General features: G+C 38.3%; 4 protein-coding genes across 9 annotated transcripts in view; 2 read left to right on the top strand and 2 right to left on the bottom strand.

Moving 5' to 3' along the window:
• iffo2b (intermediate filament family orphan 2b) overlaps nucleotides 1-6,317 on the bottom strand; it is a 37,717-nt gene extending 31,400 nt beyond the window's left edge. For all 5 annotated transcript variants that reach the window (XM_079857785.1, XM_079857786.1, XM_079857787.1 and 2 more), the window contains exon 1: nucleotides 5,422-6,317. In XM_079857785.1, the coding sequence (XP_079713911.1) occupies nucleotides 5,422-5,897 (476 nt within the window). In that variant the 5' untranslated portion in view covers nucleotides 5,898-6,317. The remainder of the gene's footprint in view (nucleotides 1-5,421) is intronic.
• Nucleotides 6,318-8,831: 2,514 nt separating this feature from the next.
• On the top strand, nucleotides 8,832-13,320 carry mrto4 (MRT4 homolog, ribosome maturation factor; the record flags this gene model as incomplete). The annotated part of the gene is made up of 8 exons (XM_079857631.1): nucleotides 8,832-8,928; nucleotides 9,210-9,268; nucleotides 9,488-9,591; nucleotides 11,436-11,517; nucleotides 11,684-11,751; nucleotides 12,077-12,228; nucleotides 12,440-12,516; nucleotides 13,162-13,320. Exons 1-8 carry the CDS (start codon nucleotides 8,901-8,903, stop codon nucleotides 13,318-13,320), a joined length of 729 nt encoding a protein of 242 aa, XP_079713757.1. The 5' UTR covers nucleotides 8,832-8,900.
• Nucleotides 13,321-13,751: 431 nt separating this feature from the next.
• akr7a3 (aldo-keto reductase family 7, member A3 (aflatoxin aldehyde reductase)) lies at nucleotides 13,752-19,014 on the bottom strand. 2 transcript variants are annotated; one of them, XM_079857629.1, is made up of 7 exons: nucleotides 18,060-19,014; nucleotides 16,858-17,045; nucleotides 16,569-16,673; nucleotides 16,361-16,457; nucleotides 15,805-15,904; nucleotides 14,842-14,971; nucleotides 13,752-13,959 (listed from the first exon to the last, which is right to left on the bottom strand). In XM_079857629.1, the coding sequence occupies exons 1-7, from the start codon at nucleotides 18,343-18,345 to the stop codon at nucleotides 13,798-13,800; spliced, it is 1,068 nt and encodes a 355-aa protein (XP_079713755.1). In that variant the 5' UTR covers nucleotides 18,346-19,014; the 3' UTR covers nucleotides 13,752-13,797. The 2 variants fall into 2 exon arrangements, with proteins under 2 accessions (XP_079713755.1, XP_079713756.1); XM_079857630.1 differs by having other exon boundaries at nucleotides 14,842-14,989; nucleotides 15,806-15,904.
• Nucleotides 19,015-20,101: 1,087 nt separating this feature from the next.
• Nucleotides 20,102-24,152, top strand: part of megf6b (multiple EGF-like-domains 6b) — a 64,979-nt gene continuing 60,928 nt past the window's right edge. Inside the window, exons 1-3 of the mRNA XM_079857719.1 lie at nucleotides 20,102-20,327; nucleotides 21,522-21,656; nucleotides 23,284-23,393. Of these exons, the coding sequence (XP_079713845.1) occupies nucleotides 20,236-20,327; nucleotides 21,522-21,656; nucleotides 23,284-23,393 (337 nt within the window). The 5' untranslated portion in view covers nucleotides 20,102-20,235. The remainder of the gene's footprint in view (nucleotides 20,328-21,521; nucleotides 21,657-23,283; nucleotides 23,394-24,152) is intronic.

The following is a 24,152-nucleotide window of genomic DNA, read 5'->3' as shown; positions in this document are numbered from 1 at the left end:
AGCAGCAACCTCCCTGTCTCTCTCTTGAAACCAACACGGAAGTGAATTAAACGGAAATTCATCGAATGGCCGCTTGAGGCTGGCTGCAAAAGTGAGTCAAATCTGCATCTCCCCCATGTTGAAATGCCCAACTTTACAGCAGAAAGAAACACGTTTACAGCCTTGAGCAAAAAGTGGCTTTGGTCTATATAGCTAATTCTGCCCTTCATGACGACTGTGAGGGGGGTGAATTTTTTTATAACTCATCTGTTTAAATTATATTAAGCCTTAAAGTTCTGCATAATTAAGGGTGTGTCCACTTTTGAGTGACAGGTGGATTCCCGCTGCTGTGGTCATTAGTCATCATTAGCTGTTTGTCTGCTGTCTGTTAGCTGTCACGTTACCTCAGCTCATTGTCTGACTGTAAAAATAAATAAATTCGGGAGTGACGCGCTGCCAAGATGGCGACGGTCGGCCACGCCCACTTTAGGCTTCAAAAACGGTCTTCAGAAACCTACGGGTGACGTCACGGACACTACGTCCATATTTTTTAACAGTCTATGGTGTTGCTTTAAGAGGTTAATGTATGTTTTCATTAATGTATGTTTTCATAAAGAAGTCATGACAGAACGTTGAACCAGACTGCAGTTTATCACACACACACACACACACACACACACACACATACACACACACACACACACACACACACACACACACACACACACACACACACACACACACACACACACACACACACACACACACACACACACACACACACACACACACACAGAGTGCGGCAGGGAGACACAAAAGCCATCAATCTGTGCTCTCGATCCAGTATGTTGACTGTTCACACCACAAGAGAAGCTGTAGATATACCAGTTAAAGTCACAGACACAACAGTCAGTTCACTTTATAACTAGCCCGATGATTTCTTCATTTCTGCACTGATGAAAAAGAAAAGGCTGTTTTAGCGGTGGAGCAGCGGAAGAGAAATATCACTGAAGTGTCTGGGAAATCAATAATCTTCACAAACTCAGCGGGTTTGATCAATCATTGCACATGGATTTTCACGCAGTGCAAAGACACTAACGTCTTCTTTCTCTGAATGGTGCAATATTGTGCATGTCTCATTCAACAAGCACATTCTTTATGAGAAATGTATATAAAAAACAATATATTTAGAAGCGTTTCGCTTTTGTTCCAGCAAAAGACAGACAGCTAAAATGTTGTTGATTAGTAACAATGTTTGCAGTCAAGCATCACTAATACTATTGCTCATATTAATTTCACTAAGTATTCAACTTTAGAGGGAAATACACCTTAAATTATGCATGTGCTATTACTTTTCTAAGTGCACAAATAGTATACATAACCAGAAGCTCCAGTATTTCAATGAGACAGAAAACCAAGAGGAAACTAATTTCACAGAGATTATCAAATTCAATCGTGATGCTCTGGAATGGGAATATCAAATGATTACATTTTAAAATCAAATTTACTTCATAATGTACCAATAAGTAGATGCAAATAATTGCATGCATCACTATTTGCTAAAAAAAAACCTAAACTGTACATAATATATTCAGAATGCAAACATATTATTGAGGCATATTACAGCAGTAAAAAACTATACAATAAGTGGCCTTAAATATGATATATTTTAGTGATGCATTAAAAACTCAATGGAACCTTGAATCCACACTCTACTCATTTAGATCACACACAAATTAACAAACATACACTCAATACATGCTCAGATCTGGGAGGTGGTTTGTGTATTTGAGCATTATAGCTAAGCTATTGTTAATAAGCCTTCAAACATTAATCACTCGTTCAGACTTAAACATAATGAATTTGTTGAAGCAAATGGACATGTAGGATCTGCACTTCCCAAACACTGAGCGTATGATATGTGTGTGTGGTGTAATGAACACCAGTGATTCACATGCAATGAACTTCAGTCAGCACTAAAGAGCAGTGTGAGGCTCGGATATCTCCAGCAGGAACAACTACACACACATAAGGAAGGCTTACATGCACAGTGTGAACGCTGAAACCTGTTAACACAGACGCTCAAATAAACACACACTATACGATCAGCATGTCAGAAGACACCAAATGCATCATCATTCACATCATTTCATGTGTTAATAAGCATGTTCTGCTTGTTGCCAATTAATTATGCACTTAGAGGAACAATTATTTTAATTGTACTAATTCACATGGAAGGGAATGATCAAACTAACGATTCTCTGCGCGTCATTAACTAACACTAAGTGGTTAGCTGTAATGGACATGTAATCTGAGAGCATTTCAAATCATTATATCTCAAGTCTAGGCATTTATTGCCATTATTGGCTCACATGAGCATCTGGTTTTTAGTATGTATGTGGGTGTTACTAGACCCAGTAAACAACAACCTTTTAGCCATTTTTAAGGTTTGTACAAATGCTCATAATGTCAGCCTATGGTCTTCATTGGCTGCTCACGAACAACGTCAACTTTGACCCTTAAACAGTTTGTTTTGTGTTGTCGACATGTCGAGAAGTCGCTGTTTTCAGCGCTGCGAATCCAGTTTGCATGCACTTCAAAATGATGAGGACTTGTGCCGGAACTGACATGGAAAACTGACGCCATCTGTTCGTATCACTGTGTATCAGCCAATCAGAGCAGAGTAGACCAATCACAACAGACTGTGCCATTTGACCAATCACAGTAGAGTAGACCAATCACAACAGACTGTGCCATTTGACCAATCACAGTAGAGTAGACCAATCACAACAGACTGTGCCATTTGACCAATCACAGTAGAGTAGACCAATCACAACAGACTGTGCCATTTGACCAATCAGAGCAGAGTAGACTAATCACAACAGACTGTGCCATTTGACCAATCACAGTAGAGTAGACCAATCACAAAAGACTGGGCCATTTGACCAATCACAGTAGAGTAGACCAATCACAACAGACTGGGCTATTTGACCAATCAGAGCAGAGTAGACCAATCACAACAGAGTGTGCCATTTGACCAATCACAGTAGAGTAGACCAATCACAACAGACTGTGCCATTTGACCAATCAGAGCAGAGTAGACCAATCACAACAGACTGGGCCATTTGACCAATCACAGTAGAGTAGACCAATCACAACAGACTGTGCCATTTGTCCAATCACAGTAGAGTAGACCAATCACAACAGACTGTGCCATTTGACCAATCAGAGTAGAGTAGACCAATAACATTAGACTGGAATATTTGACCAATCACAGTAGAGCAGACCAATCACAACAGACTGTGCCATTTGACCAATCAGAGTAGAGTAGACCAATCACAACAGACTGTGCCATTTGACCAATCAGAGTAGAGTAGACCAATCACAACAGACTGTGCCATTTGACCAATCAGAGTAGAGTAGACCAATCACAACAGACTGTGCCATTTGACCAATCACAGTAGAGTAGACCAATCACAACAGACTGTGCCATTTGACCAATCACAGTAGAGTAGACCAATCACAACAGACTGTGCCATTTGACCAATCAGAGCAGAGTAGACCAATCACAACAGACTGGGGCATTTGACCAATCAGAGCAGAGCAGACCAATCACAACATACTGGGCTATTTGACCAATCAGAGGAGAGAAGGCTTACAGAAAGGAGGGGTTTAGAGAGACCGAATCATTTATCGAACTGTTTCAGACACTGTGAGAAAAGAGCTGAAGCTGCAAAATACATTATGAGAAAATGAAAGTGTTTTTTGGCCTTTGATGCATGTAAACCTATTGTAGGAGACCTGCAAAACAAAATGAGGAGCCTTTAAAATAGCATAATAACTATAGGAAGTTTAATTTATCTTCACTTATGGACTAAATGGTTGGTAAACTTCCTGTAGAACATACAAACGAATCTCTAACAAAGATATTGTCCGATTTCATATCCTAACTTGTCTGTGGCCCATTTGAGGTTCCTGTGTGACGTCATGATGGCATAATCAATGGCCATCGCAGACAAAGACGAGCCCACAACAGCAACAGTGTGGGGCTTGTGAATCACTCGCAGGAGGACCAGGATGTGATTCATACACACGTTTCCTCTTTACTCGCCTTCATTTTGAGCTCATTGTTGAGGCTTTTCTGAAGGATAAGGCAGCAGTATTTACTAGTGAGTCAGCACATGCCTGGGCAAAGAGGGCACACACACACACACACACACACACACACACACACACACACACACACACACACACACACACACACACACACACACACACACACACTCATATTCACGCGGCTCGTCTGAGGTCACAGTGTTTGAAGTCATTCAGAAGTCATGCATTAATAAAAACCCATTCAACATCCAGCTGTAATCTCATTTACAAAGGCTGCATGGAAATAATGAAATCTTTCATCATGTCTGTCTCATATTACACTACAAAACCATTAGAACAAAATAGGAAATTATATTTAGCAAAGGAAAAAAATAAATCTATATTTAGGAGCATAGTTTTCAGCACATTTTACCCTCAACTTTTCATTACTGTAAATGCAAAAAATTAACTTCATTACTGCAATGCATCCTATATTGTTTTACTTTTACTATTCCATTTATTTCAATTATTTTTCTGTTTTATCAATAGTGTTCAATCAATCATAATTCAATTTTTTTGTATTACAGTAATGAGATTTTCATGAAAATGATATCACAGTGCAATATATCATAATGGTCATAAAAGCATGCCTTATGCAATCATTTTTTGATTCTGACAGTCAGACATCATCTTGAAATGTTTTGAGATTCACAACCTATCAAGTCTCTGGGTTCCTGTGCATCCCAATGGAATGAATGAAACAATGAACTAAATCACTGGGCAACTGTAACAAAGAGGTTCTCGTATCATATTTCTGAAGACAGCTGCACAATTTGCAGGAGGACTGGAGGACTTTAGCTGCTGAGCATTGCCAGAAAAGCTGGTATATTTAGAGGTGACTATATAATAGTAATCACTGCTGTCGGAACAGATGGAAAAACAAACGTGCTCTGAAGAAGTCTCTGCCTGCCTTCACAAGATCATCCTAATAATCAGTCACATGCAATGCAATGCAAAAAAAAAAAAAATATATATATATATATACATATGTGATTGCATCTTTAAATAACTCAGTCAATTGCATATCCTCAATGAAAGTGCTAATGAATCATTTCTCAGAAATATTTCCCATATAAACACACCAACATCATTTGTCCTGTATGGACTCTGTCCAGTTTTCATGCATACAAATCTGGGCCCTTCAATATATGCTGTTCACCTGCCAAGAAATTCTGCTGCAATGAATCAGTCGTTGACCAGCAGGCTCATTCAGGCCTACAGAACTGTCCCAAACACACAACTCAAGCAAAGCATCAGTAAATGATGCAGTTAACTCAGTATACTCACTTTCTCTTGTACTCATCCCTCTCCCGCTTGACTTTGGCCAGGACGTTATACAAGGCTCTCAGTTCTGGGGTGATGGTGTCGATTTGGACCCCGACCCCGTCCGGATGGGTCCAGGAGACCCCGGGTCCCTGCACAGTCTTCACGCGCTCCCCGTGTCTCAGAATGTGCGTGTAACTCCAGATGGTGCCTGGAAGTCTGGACTCCAGAGAGTCAGTCTGAACGGCCACCTCACGCGTGAAGGAGAAGCCCGGGTACCTCGGCTGACTGGAGGCTTGCTTCAGCTGGCTCTCCAGGAGTTTGTTCCTTCTCTCCAGCTCATGGACTTTGGCGAGGAAGCAGCGGAACCTCAGGTTGAGGGTCTTGAGCACATGTATGTTGGATCCCAGGTCGTTGCGCAGAGCTCTGGGCACCGCGTCCGATGGCGCACCGCTCACCACACCGCCCAGAAACCCCTCTCCAAACAACAGGGAACTCATGCTTTCATTCAGAACCAGTGCGCTTTACCTCAATTCAAATCCTTCAGATTCTCTCTGAAACTGGTGTGTCCATGCAGTTCTTCTCATGCGTAAAAACCCCTCATCGATCGAGCAGAAACAAGCAATGCAGTCATTATCTGTCTATCCTTCCAGGACGCGTCATGTTCTCCATGGGAACGGGGAGGAATATCGGAGCACGCTGTGTGTATGTCAGCTCATTTCTGAAAGTCCGGGACATCTGGAGATCTGCGACGCATCTCAGTGATAATAACGCAATAATGAACTCCAAAGTCTCCGATCACACTGATGTTATTCACACAGACTCTTCCGGTTGACTCCGTGATCGCGCGACTGTTTTATAGCGACCGGCGCGACGGGATCGAGTTTCAGACTCCTAAAAGAAGGAGATCCGCAGCGGACTCTCCGCCCTCACCAGCGCCACACACACACACACACACACCCCGGGACGCGCAGGCGCGCACTCGCGCACACAGGAGGGAGTGCAGGACTTTGGCATTATGTAGAAAACAAATATTTTGACATTTAAAATGATTTCGCTCACCCTGCTAATCTTATCTTTAAAAAAATGGTATATGATGTAAAAATGTTATCTATCTATCTATCTATCTATCTATCTATCTATCTATCTATCTATCTATCTATCTATCTATCTATCTATCTATCTATCTATCTATCTATCTATCTATCTATTTAGTTTTATTTCGCTCACCAAGGCTGCATTTATATGATCAAAAAATACAGTAAAAACAGTCATATTGTGAAATATTTTTTTACAATTTAAAATGTTTTCTATGTGAATATATAGTCAAATGTAATTTACTCCTGTGAATCTTCAGCATTATTAGGCTACTCCAGTCTTCAGTGTCACATGATCCTTCAGAAATCACTCTGATATGATGATTATTTGCTGCTTAGGAAACATTAGGATTATTATCAGTGTTGAAAACAGTTGTGTACAATCTTTGATGAATAGAAAGCTCAAAATAACAGCATTTATCTGAAATAGAAAGCTTTTTTAACATTATAAATGTCTTTACTGTCACTTTTGATCAATTTAATGCATCCTTGCTGGATAAAAGTATTAATTTCTATTCATCAAAGAATCCTGAAAAATAAATTGTATAACATTGTTAATAATGTTTAATTGATTGACAATAATAATCAATCTAAAACCTTTGAACGGTGTGTGTGTATATATATATATATATATATATATATATATATATATATATATATATATATATATATATATATATATATATATATATATACTGTATATATATATATACATACATACATACATACATATATATACTGTATATATATATACATATATATATATATACATACATATACTGTATATATATATATATATATATATATATACATATATAAACATTTTACGTCTTATTACTCATTGCAACAGCATAATCAGTGTAAATTTGTGATTAATTAGTCAGAGTTGAAAAGTTCATATCACTAATAATATTGACAACCAAGCAGACTCGACATTAAACGAGCCATTTGGCAAACTCATAAATGAACACTGTCAGGAGAAAGTTTTAGGCTGAAGCACACAGAAGAAGAAGAAGGCGTTGAGCTGATGACTTTTTCACTTTTGCATGTTGTGGCAACACAAAGCTTGAGCGCTTTCATTTCACCAAATGACTGATTGATGAGCAGAATCAGACATTATTACACAAGCATACTCCTTAAACCTGCCCTGGCTTGATGGCCATCTGAACATGTGCAGAAAACACACCCATGGATTTATCAGGATCATTTGCAATTTTTGCAATTGTTTTGAATAGACAGTACAAATATGCAAAACCAGAGTTATTGGGAATGCAGTCATGTCTGCTACAAATCCTTTCATTCAAGAGTTAAGTGCCCACGTGAATCCATCTTTTCTCATATAAATCTATTATAAAAAAGGCAGCTCCTAATGAGTTTTAGGCGTCTGGGGAAAAGGTGTATTCATGACGTGTTGAAATGATCAGCCTGTGTTTTGGTCCTTTAATGCCATGTTTAGCAGCTGATTTTGCTTTGTTGTGAACAAGGAAATGAAAAATACAGAAATTATATTTAAGTTAAAGTCTGGGTGCAGTGCCAGAATTTTACATATTTCAGTAGTTCTTAAGTGAAAAAAAAACACATTTCATTTCATTAATTTCAAGAAACAGAGGATATCTTGCCCTATAATAGTAGTACTTGAGTAAAAAAACACTCAAAATAATATTTAAGTATAGTAGCCTAGTGCAATTAGGACTCCCCTGCCTGTGTTTAATTTGTTTATTTAGGCCTATTTGTAGTATTTAGTTATTGTGCATATTGACAAAATGAGGCTTTTTCTACTGTACATTAGGCTAATGTTAAACATTGCATAGGCTACTATAAAAACTGTAAACCTTAATCTTAATCTTCATAGACTAATAACCGATTTCCCTGATGTCGTCGTCAGAAATAAGAGAAAGTAGCTGTTCAAATCTACTGTCTAGTACAGCACTTGTCTTCTAATACTGTAATATTTCACTTGTGCTGCGCCCCCTGCTGGTTGTGCAGAAGTGATCTGATTAATATTCATGATGTGGCAGCGAGCACCACTAGTCGGCGCTGTGATCTGATTAATATTCATGATGTGGCAGCGAGCACCACTAGTCGGCGCTGTGATCTGATTAATATTCATGATGTACAGCGAGCACCACTAGTCGGCGCTGTGATCTGATTAATATTCATGATGTACAGCGAGCACCACTAGTCGGCGCTGTGATCTGATTAATATTCATGATGTACAGCGAGCACCACTAGTCGGCGCTGTGATCTGATTAATATTCATGATGTACAGCGAGCACCACTAGTCGGCGCTGTGATCTGATTAATATTCATGATGTACAGCGAGCACCACTAGTTGGCGCTGTGATTCCTCCCTGTTCGTCAAGCGCTGGAGGATCAGCAGGCGAGGAAGAAAACAACGTGAGCACCATGCCGAAATCCAAGAGAGACAAGAAGGGTATGAATTTAATGTTTTATCACTTACTATTATTCAACTTTACACACCATAGATTACAATCAATCGAGCTTTTGGATCGTGGTGTGGTTAAAGAGTTGAACGTATTAACGTTATAATTGGCACAGTACTATAATAAGTTGATGTTTGTTACTTGTTTCTCATGCGTGTGGTTAAACTGTAATCTATATTACTGTCATTTATTGAGGTTATTATTGAAGCAGCTGGGTGTGTTTGAATGTGTTAATGTCATTATCATTAACAGTGGCTTTATTTTCTAACAGTTTCTTTAACCAAAACAACCAAGAAGGGGTTGGAGTCCAAACAGAACTTGATTGAAGAGGTTAGTATGACTTTTCGTTGCTCTTTTGGGTGATCCTACAAGTATTTACCATGGTAATACCAGATGATCATGTGATCCATCATGTTTTGAGATGTTGAAGCTTCAATGGAGAAAGAAAGTCTGACTGTATGAAGAGTCACATCATTAATGCCACTCAGTGTGCCTCCAGGTTTGACGAGTGTTATAGCTTTCTGATTTCCTCTTTTCTCTCCTGATCAGCTGCGCAAATGTGCAGATATCTACAGATACGTGTTTGTGTTCTCAGTGGAGAACATGAGAAACAACAAGCTGAAAGACATCAGGACGGCCTGGAAACACAGCCGGTACACACACACACACACACACACACACACACACACACACACACACTCTCACTCTCTCTCAAATACTCTGTCACTCACTCACATACTCACTCACAGTTACACACACACACACATACACACTCTCACACACTCTCACATACTCACAGTTACACACATACACTCTCTCTCTCACATACTGTACTGTCACTCACTCACATACTCACTCACAGTTAGGGCTGTCGCGATAACCGCAATATCGCAGTACCGCGCTACTGACAAGCCAACCGCAGAGGAATTCAAGTAACCGCAGCAACCGCGATATTCACGTGTTTTCTTTTTTCATAAGGCTATACCATTCTTGTTTTGAACTTCGTGCATGTGTATTGAATGTTAAATAAGTTAATAATGATAATAAGACGTGGTGATCATGGTTTTATCATGGTGATTTGTACAGAGGCTTCATGGATTTGCACTTAAGCCTAATGAGAGAGATCGACTGAGCGCGTGCGATTACCTGCGTCTGTCTTTGAGGTCAAAGTCATATCCGTGAAAGGCCGTGTCCAAGGAAAGTTAAATAGTTGTCCTGTCATCCTTTTAACGTTTAAAATAAAGGGTATTTACCATGAATGGCATCAGCGACAGCGCTGGTCAGCATCCACAGCGCGAGGAACTCGCGGTCGCGGGAAACAAAACTCAGTGAGTCACGCATTGAATCAATGCCATTTGTCTCTATTAAGTGAAGCTTCAGCGCTATGCAACGCATTGCTGGTCAGCTGAGCCTTGAAAAGTGGAGCTCAAAGTTAAAAATTAACCTTGTTTCATTACTATCTTTTAATGAATCGTTTTTGAACGTGTTGTTGAATGAATGGTTTATGACTCACTCAAAGACAGTCCGTTGCCGTAACAACTGCGCGCTGAGTGACAGGCTTTAAATGCGCAGAGACGCTGTTTAGTTTCGGTTTATTGGTTACTGAAAATGTACTCGTTTTTGTGCATGCTGACCACATCGTAACACTTATTTATATAGCAACAAATAAATCAAAATAAATCAAAATAAATTAATAAATGCGGTAAAACCGCATATCGCGCTATTGAGCCACTCATAATTACCGCAAGGGAAAATCCTTCACCGCGACAGCCCTACTCACAGTTACACACACTCACATACTGTCACTCACTCACACACTCACATACTGTCACTCACTCACATACTCACTCAGTTACACACACACACACACACACTCTCTCAAATACTCAAACACTCACTCTCTCACTCACTCACTCACATACTCACACACAGTTGCGCATACACACACCTCACACACACACACACTCTCGCGTTCTCTCACACACACACTCACAGTCTCTCACACACACACACCTCACACACACACACTCTCTCGCGTTCTCTCTCTCACACACACACACACACACACACACACTTACTCTCTCACATACTCTGTCACTCACTCAAATACTCACTCACAGTTGCACACACACACACACACTCTCTCACATACTCAATCACACATACACAAACACACACACTCACTCACTCACTCACTCACTCACATACTCACTTACACACAGTTGCACATACACACACCTCACACACACACTCTCACTTTCTCACACACACACACACACACACACACACACACACATGGACCAGTAAAATGTCCTCACTAGTTTGTTGTCAGAATATTTCACTGTGTAAGTGAGGACATTTGACCCTCACAAGTATAGCTAAACCTGTACACACACACACACACACACACACACACACACACACACTTCATGCTGATGCTGATTTACTCTGCTTCATTTAAAAGAGATTAATGCTGATTTGGGGTTTTGTGTTTCAGGTTCTTCTTCGGTAAGAACAAAGTCATGATGATTGCGCTGGGTAAAGGACCGACTGACGAATACAAAGATAATCTGCATAAAGTATGTCAGTGCACGTCATCAATGATTTAATTCATACATGATGAATGTTTACACAAATTTTATGATTTTTTTTTTCTACTTCATTGGCTTACTCTGGCTAATATACAGTATATAACTGGCTAATATACAGTATATAACCGACTGAATGCTGTGTTTTGTTGTACAGCTGAGCAGGTTTCTCAGAGGTGAAGTCGGTGTTTTATTCACAAACAAAACCAAAGACGAGGTGCAAGAGTAAGTAATGAACCTCGGACACCAGTTAATAAGCTTTGATGATCTTAAATGAAACTCAGTGTTTGGTCATAATTCAGGAGTCTTGTGCATAAACTGCTTCTTGATGAATTCAAAACTAGATGGACTAGAAACTAGAGCAACTACATGTACTTACTATAGGATTAGGGTTTGGTTGAGGGTTAGTTGCATGTAATTATGCATAATTTACTGTTATTAAGTACTTGCAACATATGTAACAAGGACACTGTAAAATAAAGTGTTACCATGAATTCTAATAAAATCTCATGTATTCTTCTTTTCATGACATGTTTGTTCTCCCGCACAGATATTTCAGTGAGTTTAAAGAGATGGATTACGCTCGAGCGGGAAGCGTAGCGACGATGGCAGTGACGCTGGACGAGGGTCCGCTAGAACAGTTCCCGCACTCGATGGAGCCTCAGCTCAGACAGCTCGGCCTTCCCACGGCTCTGAAGAAAGGTAAACCATTCCTTCACTGGAAAAAAGCATTCGTATGAGGTTTTCTGACAAATTCATACTCCATTATTGCAATGTTTTTTGTATAACAATATAAATAAGAAAAGAAACCGTAACTGAAATCTAAAATGGTCTATTATCAGTGGAGCATAAGTGTATTTGAAATTGCATTGGACATAAAGTAGTGCGCACTAACATATCGATCCATGTGCAGGTGTGGTGACGCTGATAAAGGATTTTGAAGTGTGTAAAGAGGGAGACACACTCACACCCGAACAGGCTCGAATTCTGGTGAGTTTGTGTCATTAATACACTGCTAAAAATCCTATTTTAGCTTAATTTAAAGTAGTTCACTTAAAAATGAAAATTCTGTCATTTACTCTCCCCTCAAGTTGTTTCAAACCTGTATGAGTTTCTTCTGTTGAACACAAAAGAAGATATTTTGAAGAATGTCGGTAATAGTCAGTTGATGGACACCATTGACTTCCATAGTAGGAAAAAAAATACTATGGAAGTCTACTATTTTTAAGTTGTAATTACTTGCACAGTGTTGCTTCTCAATATTTACTTTTAGATATTTTAGCTAGAAAACAGGACAAAAAGACTAAATTAAAACTTAGTCAATTTTGAAATGCATTTATTGCTGGATGGCTTATTCACAAATATCACATCTCTTTATTTGGATTGAAATGCATTTTAAAAAAAACCAACAAAATCCTTTTATGTCATTATGGAAGTTTGTTTCTGCCATGGAATAAAACGGGTAATCGCGAAGTAAATGAAAGGGGAAAAGTCTGAATTGTTAGATCGTGAAGTCGCAATTACCTTTTTTATTTTCCGTGATAAGCTTCCGTATGTCCTAAACTAACTGGGATTCAATCTTGTATTCTTAATAACATTATTCTAAACCGATGTATTTTTGGCCTTTCAAATCAGAAACTCTTTGGAAACGAGATGGCGGAGTTCAAGCTGTCGATTAAGTGCATGTGGGATTCAGAATCCGGGGAGTTCGAGAAGCTAACGGATGGAGACGTCGAGGACACCAGGAAAGAGAAAGCAGATGAAGACTCAGAGGAAGGAGAAGGGAGCGAATAAAACCTGGACTTTTTTGCCATGAACATTTGTTTGTTTTGATCCAACATTAACCTGTACAATGTTTTTATTGAGTGTTCTTTCAGTCATCTGCACACTGTTTGTTTCAAAAATACTGGAATACACGGTTCTGTATGACTGTACTGAACAGAGAGAACGGGACTGAGGCAAACCGGCGATCTGTGTTATTCTTCCTGTTAAATATAAGTTATTTAGCAAATTTATGGCAAGAAGAAAACAACACAGTGATCCATTACTATTGCATTCATTTTATTGCATTCTCATGTAAATGTGGGGGAATGTAATACATTAAGTGCTGGTGAGATCAGAAAGAGGTTTGATTTTGTCATAGTGTTTATTAGGAAGCAGGTCCAACTCAATTTATCACTGTTGTGTCACTTGATCATAGAAAAATAAAGCGATTTGTGTATTAGTTCTTCTAAATCAGGCTTCATGTTTTCTCTAATTGTCACGGGCTGTCTAGCGGAAGTAGTTGGGACACTCGTGGGCCACTAAATCCCAGGCGTGTTTGAAAGCGTCCACGACTCCCTGTTTCAGAGGACCTTCTGCTGCTGCCGTCAGGTTCTCCCGCAGCTGATCCATGCTGGACATCCCGATGATCACCCCATCCCCCTCATCCCCCTGTGAACACATGAAATAGCTCCATTTAATGAGTTGAGTAAACTTAGGAAATCAAGTTTAGATTTGCTATGGTCATGATGCTAGTCAAATGACCGACAAACAAACTAATACATTATGACAGATTACAAAACTTTTTTGGGGGAAAGTCACTTTGTTTTGTCTCACTTTATATATTAAGTGTCTTTAACTTATGTAATAATTACACTAAAATTAATAATTTGATACAATGCATTAATATGCATGCATGTTTGGACGTTGCACTTATTTTAAAAATGGTTACACTTTATTTTAAGGGGACGTAGTTGCATCGTATTTACTCAAATCAGTAATATTAATTAACTACATGTACTTACTATAGGTTTAGGGTTACACTTTATTTTAAGGTGTCATTGTTACAGTGTAATTATATATTTAAGTACTGAGTAATATTAAGCAACTACATGTACTAACTATAGTTATTGCATGTAATTATGCATAATTTACTGTTTTTACTATAGTAAGTAGCATATGTAACAAGGACACTGTAAAATAAAGTGTTACCGGGTTTAGTTTAGTGTTACTTGTATTTATGCATAATTTACCGTTATTACTATAGTAAGTACATGTAGTAATGTTTAACTATATCACCTTAAAATAAAGCGTTACCTAAAAAATACCTAGATCATATAATTCTCACAACTTTCGTCAGCTGAACAATCAATATGTTGATATTAACTTGAACGCACTGTATTCTCTCCCTCACAGCCTGTTTTCTTTCGTGTCAAAAGATATGGCACTACCCTGATTAAGGTCTGTTACAAGGGGCTTTCAAAGACTCGGCAAACATCCTCAATAATACAATGTATGAAAATGTGCATGATATGGTTTCATGATGTCTCCCACCTTCAGATGAGAGTGATGATACATCCAGCGAATAGCAGCTGATGTGAGAGTGGGTTTCTCTGAGCCGTACGCTTCTTCCAGAGCCTTCTGTACGCCGTCGATGCCTTGGAAGCTGCTCTCCTTCCAGTATCTGAAACACACATCGTTCCTCACAAACATGTCACATTGATCACATTTAAAGGGGTGGTTGATTATGATTTGACTTTTCTAACTTTAGTTAGTGTGTAATGTTTCTGTTTGAGCATAAACAACATCTGCAAAGTTACAACGCTCAAAGTTCAAAGCAAAGGGAGATATTTGCTTTTAAAGAAATCGCTTTTTAAGGACTACAACAAACGGCTGGTAGAGACTACACAACATTCCTCCCGGGTTAGTGACATCACTAACGCTAAAATGTACATAAACCCCGCCCCCTGAACACGATTAATAGATTATCAAGACAGAATATGCTAATCAATGACTAGGAGATAACTACACATCAGCTTCATAAACTCATCAACTAACCATTCAGAAATGTCCTGTTGCTTCTACATGTTGTCACTTCTTCTCGAGTCTCTCCATCATTGTCTGACTCCGGTTTGAATATAAAAGGCTAAAAGTTTTTTAAAAGTGTAGAGTGCATGTCTGTGTGAGTGCATACTGTTGAGGCTCCGCCCCCTGTGCTGGGAGCAGCAGCTCATTTGCATTTAAAGGAACAGACACAAAAACGGTGTGTTTTTGCTCATCCTCAAAAAGTGACAATTTTAACATGCTATATAAAATATCTGTGGGGTATTTTGAGCTAAAACTTCACACACACACTCTGGGGACATCAGAGACTTATTTTACATCTTGTGAAAATGGCATTATACCACCCCTTTATTAATAGTTAAGTCTCTCTGCCCAAATAAATAGATCTTAAGATTGAGCTCACACAGGATTGAAAGAACATGAATCATTGAGTGAGTTATGATAATAATGCACCTGTCCCTGTAAGCTCCAGCCCAACTGTTCCCGAAGAAGCGACCCGCGGGCTGAGTGCCGTCTTTATCTTCATAGTGATATTTCCCAGTGAGGAGCCCACCTGTGAGAGGAGCAGAGTCAAAAGTGCTCCAGATCAAATATGAGACATGCAATGTGTGAAGAAATGCATAAAAGTCAAGTGACAATTCCCTGGATTTTACTTGCGCTTAGTATATATTTTTGCGATCATTTCCAATCAAATTACGCAAAAAGTGTGCAAAAACCATATAATGCTAGCTAGGAAAAATGAGTATTGACAAGACTAGAGTTGATCTCATATCTCATTCCAAAAATGTTTAAAATGTCATTTACAGTGCAGAATAAGTGGTGATTTGAGAGCTTAGAGATAGAAATGAAATTTGTGGGTTAAAAAAGAGACAGACAGATAGATAGATAGATAGATAGATAGATAGATAGATAGATAGATAGATATGTGTGTTGACTTTTGGTCTAAAATTCATTAGGAACCGATTTATTGTGTTTGCAAGTATATTTAAAGCATTATTAAATGCATTACCTGCCAGGGGATTGTATGCATAGAAGCGGATGCCAAAGTATCTTAAACACGGCAGTAGCTCAGTCTCCACCTGTCGTGTGGTTGCATTATACATGCCCTTCAGAAGAAAACACCAACGCTGATCAATAGTAGTTCTTCATTTAAGATCTTAGTTCTGTACTAGTCCTTATACATAGACTGACATAAATACATCCATCTATCCACTTACTTGATATACAGTAGGAATCACCCAGTTATTATGTTTGCAGATGCTGCAGATTTCCGCCACTTCCCATGATGCATAGTTTGATAAGCCCAGCTCTTTGAATTTGCCCTAAACATCAACACACAGCTTAGTTTAGTAAAGGCCTTTGAGTTGTGTCATTCTGAAGGCTTTTGTTTTCTAAAAACAAAAGAAATCTCGGTCAGATCAATAACTCGCCTGGTTGTCATACATTTATCAGAGTACAAAGTCTAGATCTCTTGAGTTGTCCTGTAGAAGTGTGTGTGTAACGCACCTGCTGATGGAGCCGGTTGCAGGCCTCAAGTGTGTGTTGGACGGGGTTCTGGTGGTCCGGCGCGTGCAGGTAAAAGATGTCCACACACTGTGTGCGCAGCCTCTTCAGAGACGTGTCCAGCTGATTCACCACACTCTCCGGTCTCAGTGTTTTCCCCTCCCAGGGGTTCGCTTTAGTGGCGATTCGAACTGTCAACACACATCGAACATGATTCAAAATATACTGCCTTTTAGATTATGTGACCATACAGGAATAATAATCACAGGCATGAGTGAAAATATAATTGCATATATTATTATTATTATTTTAAATACCTTATTTTGTATTGTTTCTTGTCATTTTTAATCCCTTTTTTCTTGTTTGTTGCTGTTCGACATGTTGTTTAATATTATTGGTCTCTGAATTAAAATAACAATAATAATAATAACAAATAATACATTAAAATTCCAAATAATTAAATAAATGATAATGATAATGAAACAATGAATCATTACAATAATAAACAATAATAAACAACAATACTATAATAATAAAATAATAACAAATTATAAATACAAAATATAAATTCATTTATAATTAAAAATGTTAGCATTAAAATAAACAATAAATTAAAATAATGTTATTTTAAGGAAAAGGTGTTTTTTGTAAACAAACAAAGAAAAAACAACAACCCTGAGAATATTAATTCTTTTATTTTGGGAGTGTCCTCCAAAGATAATTTTTTTGGACTTGAACTTTTAAAAAAAGTTCTAAAAGTTGATCTTAAAAGTTCTAAAAGATGGTCATAAAGATATTGTGTTTTTATTTGATTTAATTATTATCATTGTTCGTTATTTCATTAATAAGGTTAAAAGGAATCAAAGAGTGCCAATTTTTTTAAACTTAAAACTGATAGGCTATTAAAACATTTGAAAACAATATCTAAAAGTAAAAAATTAAAAGCAATACGACCTAACTATGCACAGTATTTTTGTATTTTTCTGCGAATATTATCTTATATATATATATATATATATATATATATATATATATATATATATATATATATATATATATATAGTTCTAAAAGTTTGGTTCTAAAAAATACCTCTTTGATCTTACAAATAAACATGTCACGTGCCATGTGTGTCATGTGATCTACATCTACCCACTATAGCTGCAGTGATCACTACACAGTGCACACTGTTGAGGAATCTCTGTACCTGTTGTGGGGAGCTTCATGTCTCCTATGATGGTCTCCGCCTGTCCGTCATTGTACATGAACGCAGTGTCCAGCTCATCGTGCCCGCGCTTTAAGAACTCCTGCACCATCTGCGCGCTCGTGTGCGCGTCCGCGCGTCCACCAAACGCCATGGACCCCAGCAGAGTGACGGGGAGTTTGGACTGAGACATGTTGCGGAGTTGGTTAAAGTGTAGTGTTTGTTTTTGAATTGTACGGATTCCGTGGCGAACTCCACTCACGCCTCTTATGAAAGCAAAGTTCATCATAGTAAATTTCCTGTAGTGTGGAAAGCACTACCAGGGCGAAGGACGCGCGTGGACTGAGGGACTGTGGGGAAAGTGCCCGATCTGTGTCAAAACGTAGAGGAATGCATGCAATTGGTCAACATAAGGAGGTGGACATTTGAAAGTTCAAAGGTCATTTGCATCAACCCTTTGGTCAAAATAGCGATGTGGTTTTTCAAAATATCACTTAAGCTACCATTCTTATAAGCACATGAAACTCCCATTGTATCCTGAAGATGTCAGCAGAATACAAATAACAGGGACCAAAAAACGTGAATGAACATTTCCTTTTGTCAGCATCAAAATTTGATGGGGAAATTATATATTTAAGTGTGAAACTAAAATTAGTTACAACTTTATTTTAAGGTGTCTTTGTTGCAATTATACATTTAAGAACTGAGTAATTCTAATTAACTACATGTACTTACTATAGGGTTAGTATTTGGTTTGGTTTAGGGTTAGTTGCATGTAATTATGCATAACTTATAGTAATTAATACAGAAGCTCATGTGTAACTAGGACACTGTAAAAAAGTAAGTGTTACCCTAATTTTTCACTATTTAAATTAGCATTATTTAATTTGAACACTCCTGTTTGTGCAGTGATTCTCACCCAGGGGACATCAGCAAACTTTATGGTCATTAATTTTATTGGCTTAAAAAAAAAAAAAAAAAAAAAAAAATATATATATATATATATATATATATATATATATAACATTTTATATTCATGAAGTGAAGTCGTGACAGTTGTGTGAGAAATGTTACGGAAAACTCTTATACTAGGATACATTATGCAGATGTATTCTTTCTTGACATTTTAGGAATGCTAATGTTTTGTTCCACAGTGTAATAAGTATTTATCCCTCTTTTAATGAATTCTGTTAAACATTCCCACATAAGATTCCTGGAGTGTCACGTCCACATGTCCTCAGAATACAGCAGATGTTTTCATAGGTGTGTTTTAGCGTGTAAAGCACATTCTGATCATGGCAGAGGCGTTGAACCCGGTTGGCATTGACCCCTAGAGGAGGATCAGTGCTGCTAGGGAATGTTTTCCGGGTTCTGTTGTGCCAGATTCCCTGATCCCAGCGCTGACCTCACGTCTGTGACCCATCATCCTCTGCTCTCAGCTGTGGCTCGGCGACCCCTCGACAGTCCTGTCCTGTGAGAGAATAACTTCTGATGTCACGTGGTGAAGGTTCTGTTTTTAGTGTAAGATACATATATAAAGTGGCATCCCAAAACGTTTTTTATTATTAATGAAAAACAACGGCAATTATTATGCTAATAATATTGCAAATATTGTCAGCAGAAAAATTTGAGGAAAGGTTGAAGTGAAAATGCTGTATATAATTAAATCACTATTTTAGAATTGCCTTTCAAATAATTTAATATGCACAGAAATAATTTTATTATAACTTTATTTGCAAATAAAAAAATGTGTAAATATGCTCTCTCAGACTTCTATAATCCATCATATCTCCACTGTTTTACATTAGAAGCTGTTCAAGATTGCAAAGTGACCTTCATTTGACTCTGAAATCTGTCTAATGGAGTGTTTCCCTCTGAATTAGGCACTTTGAAGTGTCGCAGTAAATCAAGCTGAAGTAAGAGATCCTGAAGGAGGTCAGTCAGCTCTTCTGCTGCTTTAGGTTGTTCCCGTATTTGTTCTGTTCTTCTCAAAGGACATTCCCTTCACTGCTCCTACAGGAAGAGCGAGTGCCCTGAGGGCATTTGGATCTCAGCTGGTGTGTGAGGTGGATCTGAGAGTTTTCTCCTTCTGTCAGTCCTCTCCAGAGCGCGGATTAATATGGACTCAGATTAGTTTGTTTGAACATTTTAGGTGTGTTATTTAGGTGCAGGACTGCGTATGAGGATGGATATGTTATTGTATTCTTTAATCATTCTAATTCATGGAATTAATGCAGCATCCCGTTCTGGAAAAGACCTGATGCCGCACATGTGAGTAACTGTCTTGGAGATCGGTTGCGCGCGCTTCTAGATTATCATTATGAGCTACTTAACTTTGAATACCACTATAAATTATGTATTTAATGAACGAATAGGGCTATATTTCTCATATGCGTACTTATATTATATTACTTTTACGTTATTGTAATTAATTAATTTTGTATTAAAACTGGAGACTCGCTTTGACGCGTAGCTGTTTACGCGTGTTAATTAAACACGTGGGAGACTGTGAGTGTCAATCCAGCTAACAGGGAATGGTCACAGAACTTTGGCCAACGTTCTGCTAAGGTTCTTTCAATGCTATGAGCAAACATTCTTCCAGTAACATTAATAGAACATTCGTTTAAAGTTGTCTGTTCTTTATTTACGTTCTATAATAGCCTAACAAACATGCAATTTCTATAGCCTACATTTTCACGATCGATCATGGAACGCTTATTTTCTAAAACATTTTTAAACGTTATTACGACGGTACTACTTGTTTTAGAACGCTTAGAGAACTTTTAAAATGGAACGTTTCTATAATGTTTTGCAAAAATTTAACGTTTTGATTGTTCAAAGAACATTCAGAAATAATGTTTTCATGGCAATCATAGTAGCCTAAACGGGAAACCCATTGAGTTGCCTAAGACAGCAGAACATGCCCCAGTTTTGACGCAGAACTGGTTCGCATTAAAAAGATGCAGCGTCCATTTAGTGCATTTCTCTCCCTAATTGCGCCATGCATTAATATGAGTGATTAACAAAAAAAAAAAAAAAAAAACGCGGCAAAGGACAATTTCACGTCTCTGACAAAAAATCTAGTGCCAATAATTCCACACATGAAAATAATCGCCTGGAGGTTCAACTGTGAACTGACTCGTGGAGATCAGTCTATCTTTAAGGAAATAGAACATTTTTACTGAGTGACTAATATATCAGTCTGGGAACTTAAGATGTAAATCATGCATAGCTTGTCATCTGTTCATGCAGAGATGATTAAAATGATTTACTGGCTTTTTCTCATCATTTTAATGATCACTATTGCTCAATGTGACATGGAGTGTCTAAGTAACTGACGGTCTTACAACTTGTTCCCCTGTCAAATTCATTACAGTTTATTAAAACTGCATGATTCCAGCTGACTGAACATGCAGGTAAATGTGTGTGTGTGTGTGTGTGTGTGTGTGTGTGTTTTATCTCCAGGCCAAATGTGTGTGCTGAGAAGGAGTTGAAGCTTGTGGCCCAGATGCAGCCGTGTGTCCAGACCTTCACTCGGATGGTTAAAGCCTGGAAACAAGGATGCCAGGGACAATCCCGGTGCATGGGCTACGAGAGGAGGTGGGACTGATATTCACACACCAAAAACATTGATTTATGTGAACATAAACATCATGTCTGATCAATCAACCGTACAACCATTGCAATTTCTGTGCTATATAGCATGCATATGATGTGTATGCAAGTTTTCCACATGCATGCATATTCAGATGACTCTCTACAGCTGGGTGATGTATCCCACAATGCAATGTGCTCAACTTTTTACAGTGTGGTGAATGAACCACAATCTGTTTTTGATATTGCTGAAAAAAAGTGATTTCTTTTAATGCAAACCACCTGAATTAAAAATGTGAAATAAGCATTTCTGACATGCACATGCGGTCTGCTTGAAATTTTTATTGTTGCACTACTGTTTCACGTACTATAAAAAAAATAGTATGCGGTATAAACCACACGCTGTCCAGTATGCATTTGTTCAAATCCGTTTCCCTTATTATGCAATAGTAATGGTGATGCTGCCTTACCAAGCATTCTGAAGCGTCTAAAAAAGTGTATGTTGTTCTCATGCTTTACAGTATCTTTGTTCTCTAATCAGACTCTTTTAAGTGTAAGGTGTAGTCAAGTTCTTGACGAAAGCAGCAATTTGAAAGGCATCTCCAGAGGCTCTCGCATACCTACAGTACAAGATAGAAGGCAAACGTCCTGAACTCGCGCTCTGACAGCCCTGTGTTCCTCGCACTGGCTCGCTTTCCTCCGTATACTTAGCAAGTACGAGACCCAGGCCCTGCAATTAGATGCGTCAAACAAAGAGCGCAGGGTTACGATTCTGCAGGACTCTAAACTACAGGGAGCGAGAAACCCTTCCAGAAAGCATCATTAAAGGCTGGATGACAGAGAAGCGTTGCTGATTACAGAGCTCATATGTTTGTGTTTTCACACATCGGAGCTCATCCACAAGCATCATCTCTCTCATTCACAATCGGAGAGAACGCTGATAGACACTAAAAGTGGCTGATGACAGACTGACAGAACGTGTATACTCATAAAGAATGTTAAGGGTTTTAATCTTTACCTGTGTGCTAAATGGAAAAATAAAAGAAACCATGCATATCCATGTACACTGAAAAAAATGATTCGTTGAATTTAATCAATTTTTTATCGTAAGTGGTTGCATTCAATTGATTTTACCTACATTTAAACAAATGCATTAAGTTAAACTAAAATTGATTAAGTTCAACTTAATGCATTTGTTTAAATGTAGGTAAAATCAATTGAATGCAACCACTTACGATAAAAAAATTGATTAAATTCAACGAATCATTTTTTTCAGTGTACATGTCTTATTTTTCTTTTCTTATTTTTTAAACGATAGACTGGTTTCTTTTATGGCTCATGTACTGTACAAGAAATACGTTTTTGTGGCCTTTTTGTGGTTACATTTACGAAGACGATTGCTGCTCTAGTTAATCTGTTTCAGTTACATATAGTGTGCACTCTAAGATATGCATTTTATTCGCTGAGTATATATGTGAATATAGTGCATATCGACTTTTTTTGACATTAAAGTGTGTTTTATACAGTTGATTGTACCATCCAGTGTTTGTCTGACAGAAAGTCATTTTCTTGCACCAGTAGAGTGTGTGAGACACTATAAAACAATAAAGATGCTCTCTCCGGTTCTCCACAGAACGGCTTACTACACTGCATATAGACAGGTGTATCGACAGGAACACCAGACGGTTTACAAGTGTTGCTCAGGATGGTCCCAGCTCAACGGGGAGGCCGGGTGCCTGTATCGTAAGTCTCCTTAAAATCTCATGGGATGTAAAAGCATGTGAACATCAGTGACAGAAATCCATACTTATGCTGATTTTTTGAGGCAGTGAATCCTGAGTTTGCAGCTATAGAGATTTTTAAAGGTAGAATAACAGGTGGAATTTTAGGCCCCAGGTGATTCATGTTACAGAGTGGTGTAAATGTGTCCAGATTATAGATCAGAGAATGCTCGAACAATAACATGAAGGTTTATGTATCTTTCTGCAAGTTTGTAGCTGTTAAAACACGAGAAGGAACTCATTGTCCCCTTTTATAACACTAACAAAAGCACAGTGGAATTAGGAAATTAGGGTCAAGATTCGCTCTAATCCTCTTGGCTGTGGGTTCTGTATTGTTTTATGGATTTAGATTTATGTAGAGTCGATGTATTATGGTGAAATTTGCCCAGAAATGTTCTCAAACCTCATGATTTAAGGTATCATCATTTAGTACAAATTATGCGGTGCAAATTACACACCACGTTTTAATCCTTAGGTCTGGAGGTTTGTTCAAACGATTGTAATAGTCATGCTGGCCTCAGCAACAAAGCACTGATCTCACTTTGTCTGAATTTGTTTTTCTTTCTAAAGCCAGAAGTCCCGGTCAGTAATTGGATTTCAGCAGCTCGTCCCGTCTGCTGTCTGCTCTGGGTGGGGTCTCGTAATTTTCATTGTTCTGGTTACAAAAGAGCTCCTCTAATAGTTAGCGAGAGACTCTGGTTTGTCTTTTTTTGTGCCTAAA

Source organism: Squalius cephalus, assembly GCF_949319135.1.
Source record: "Squalius cephalus genome assembly, chromosome: 22".
Classification (NCBI taxonomy): Eukaryota; Metazoa; Chordata; class Actinopteri; order Cypriniformes; family Leuciscidae; genus Squalius; species Squalius cephalus.
The sequence above is the reverse complement of the archived record's forward strand: the minus strand, read 5'-3'. Positions and strand labels throughout refer to the sequence as shown.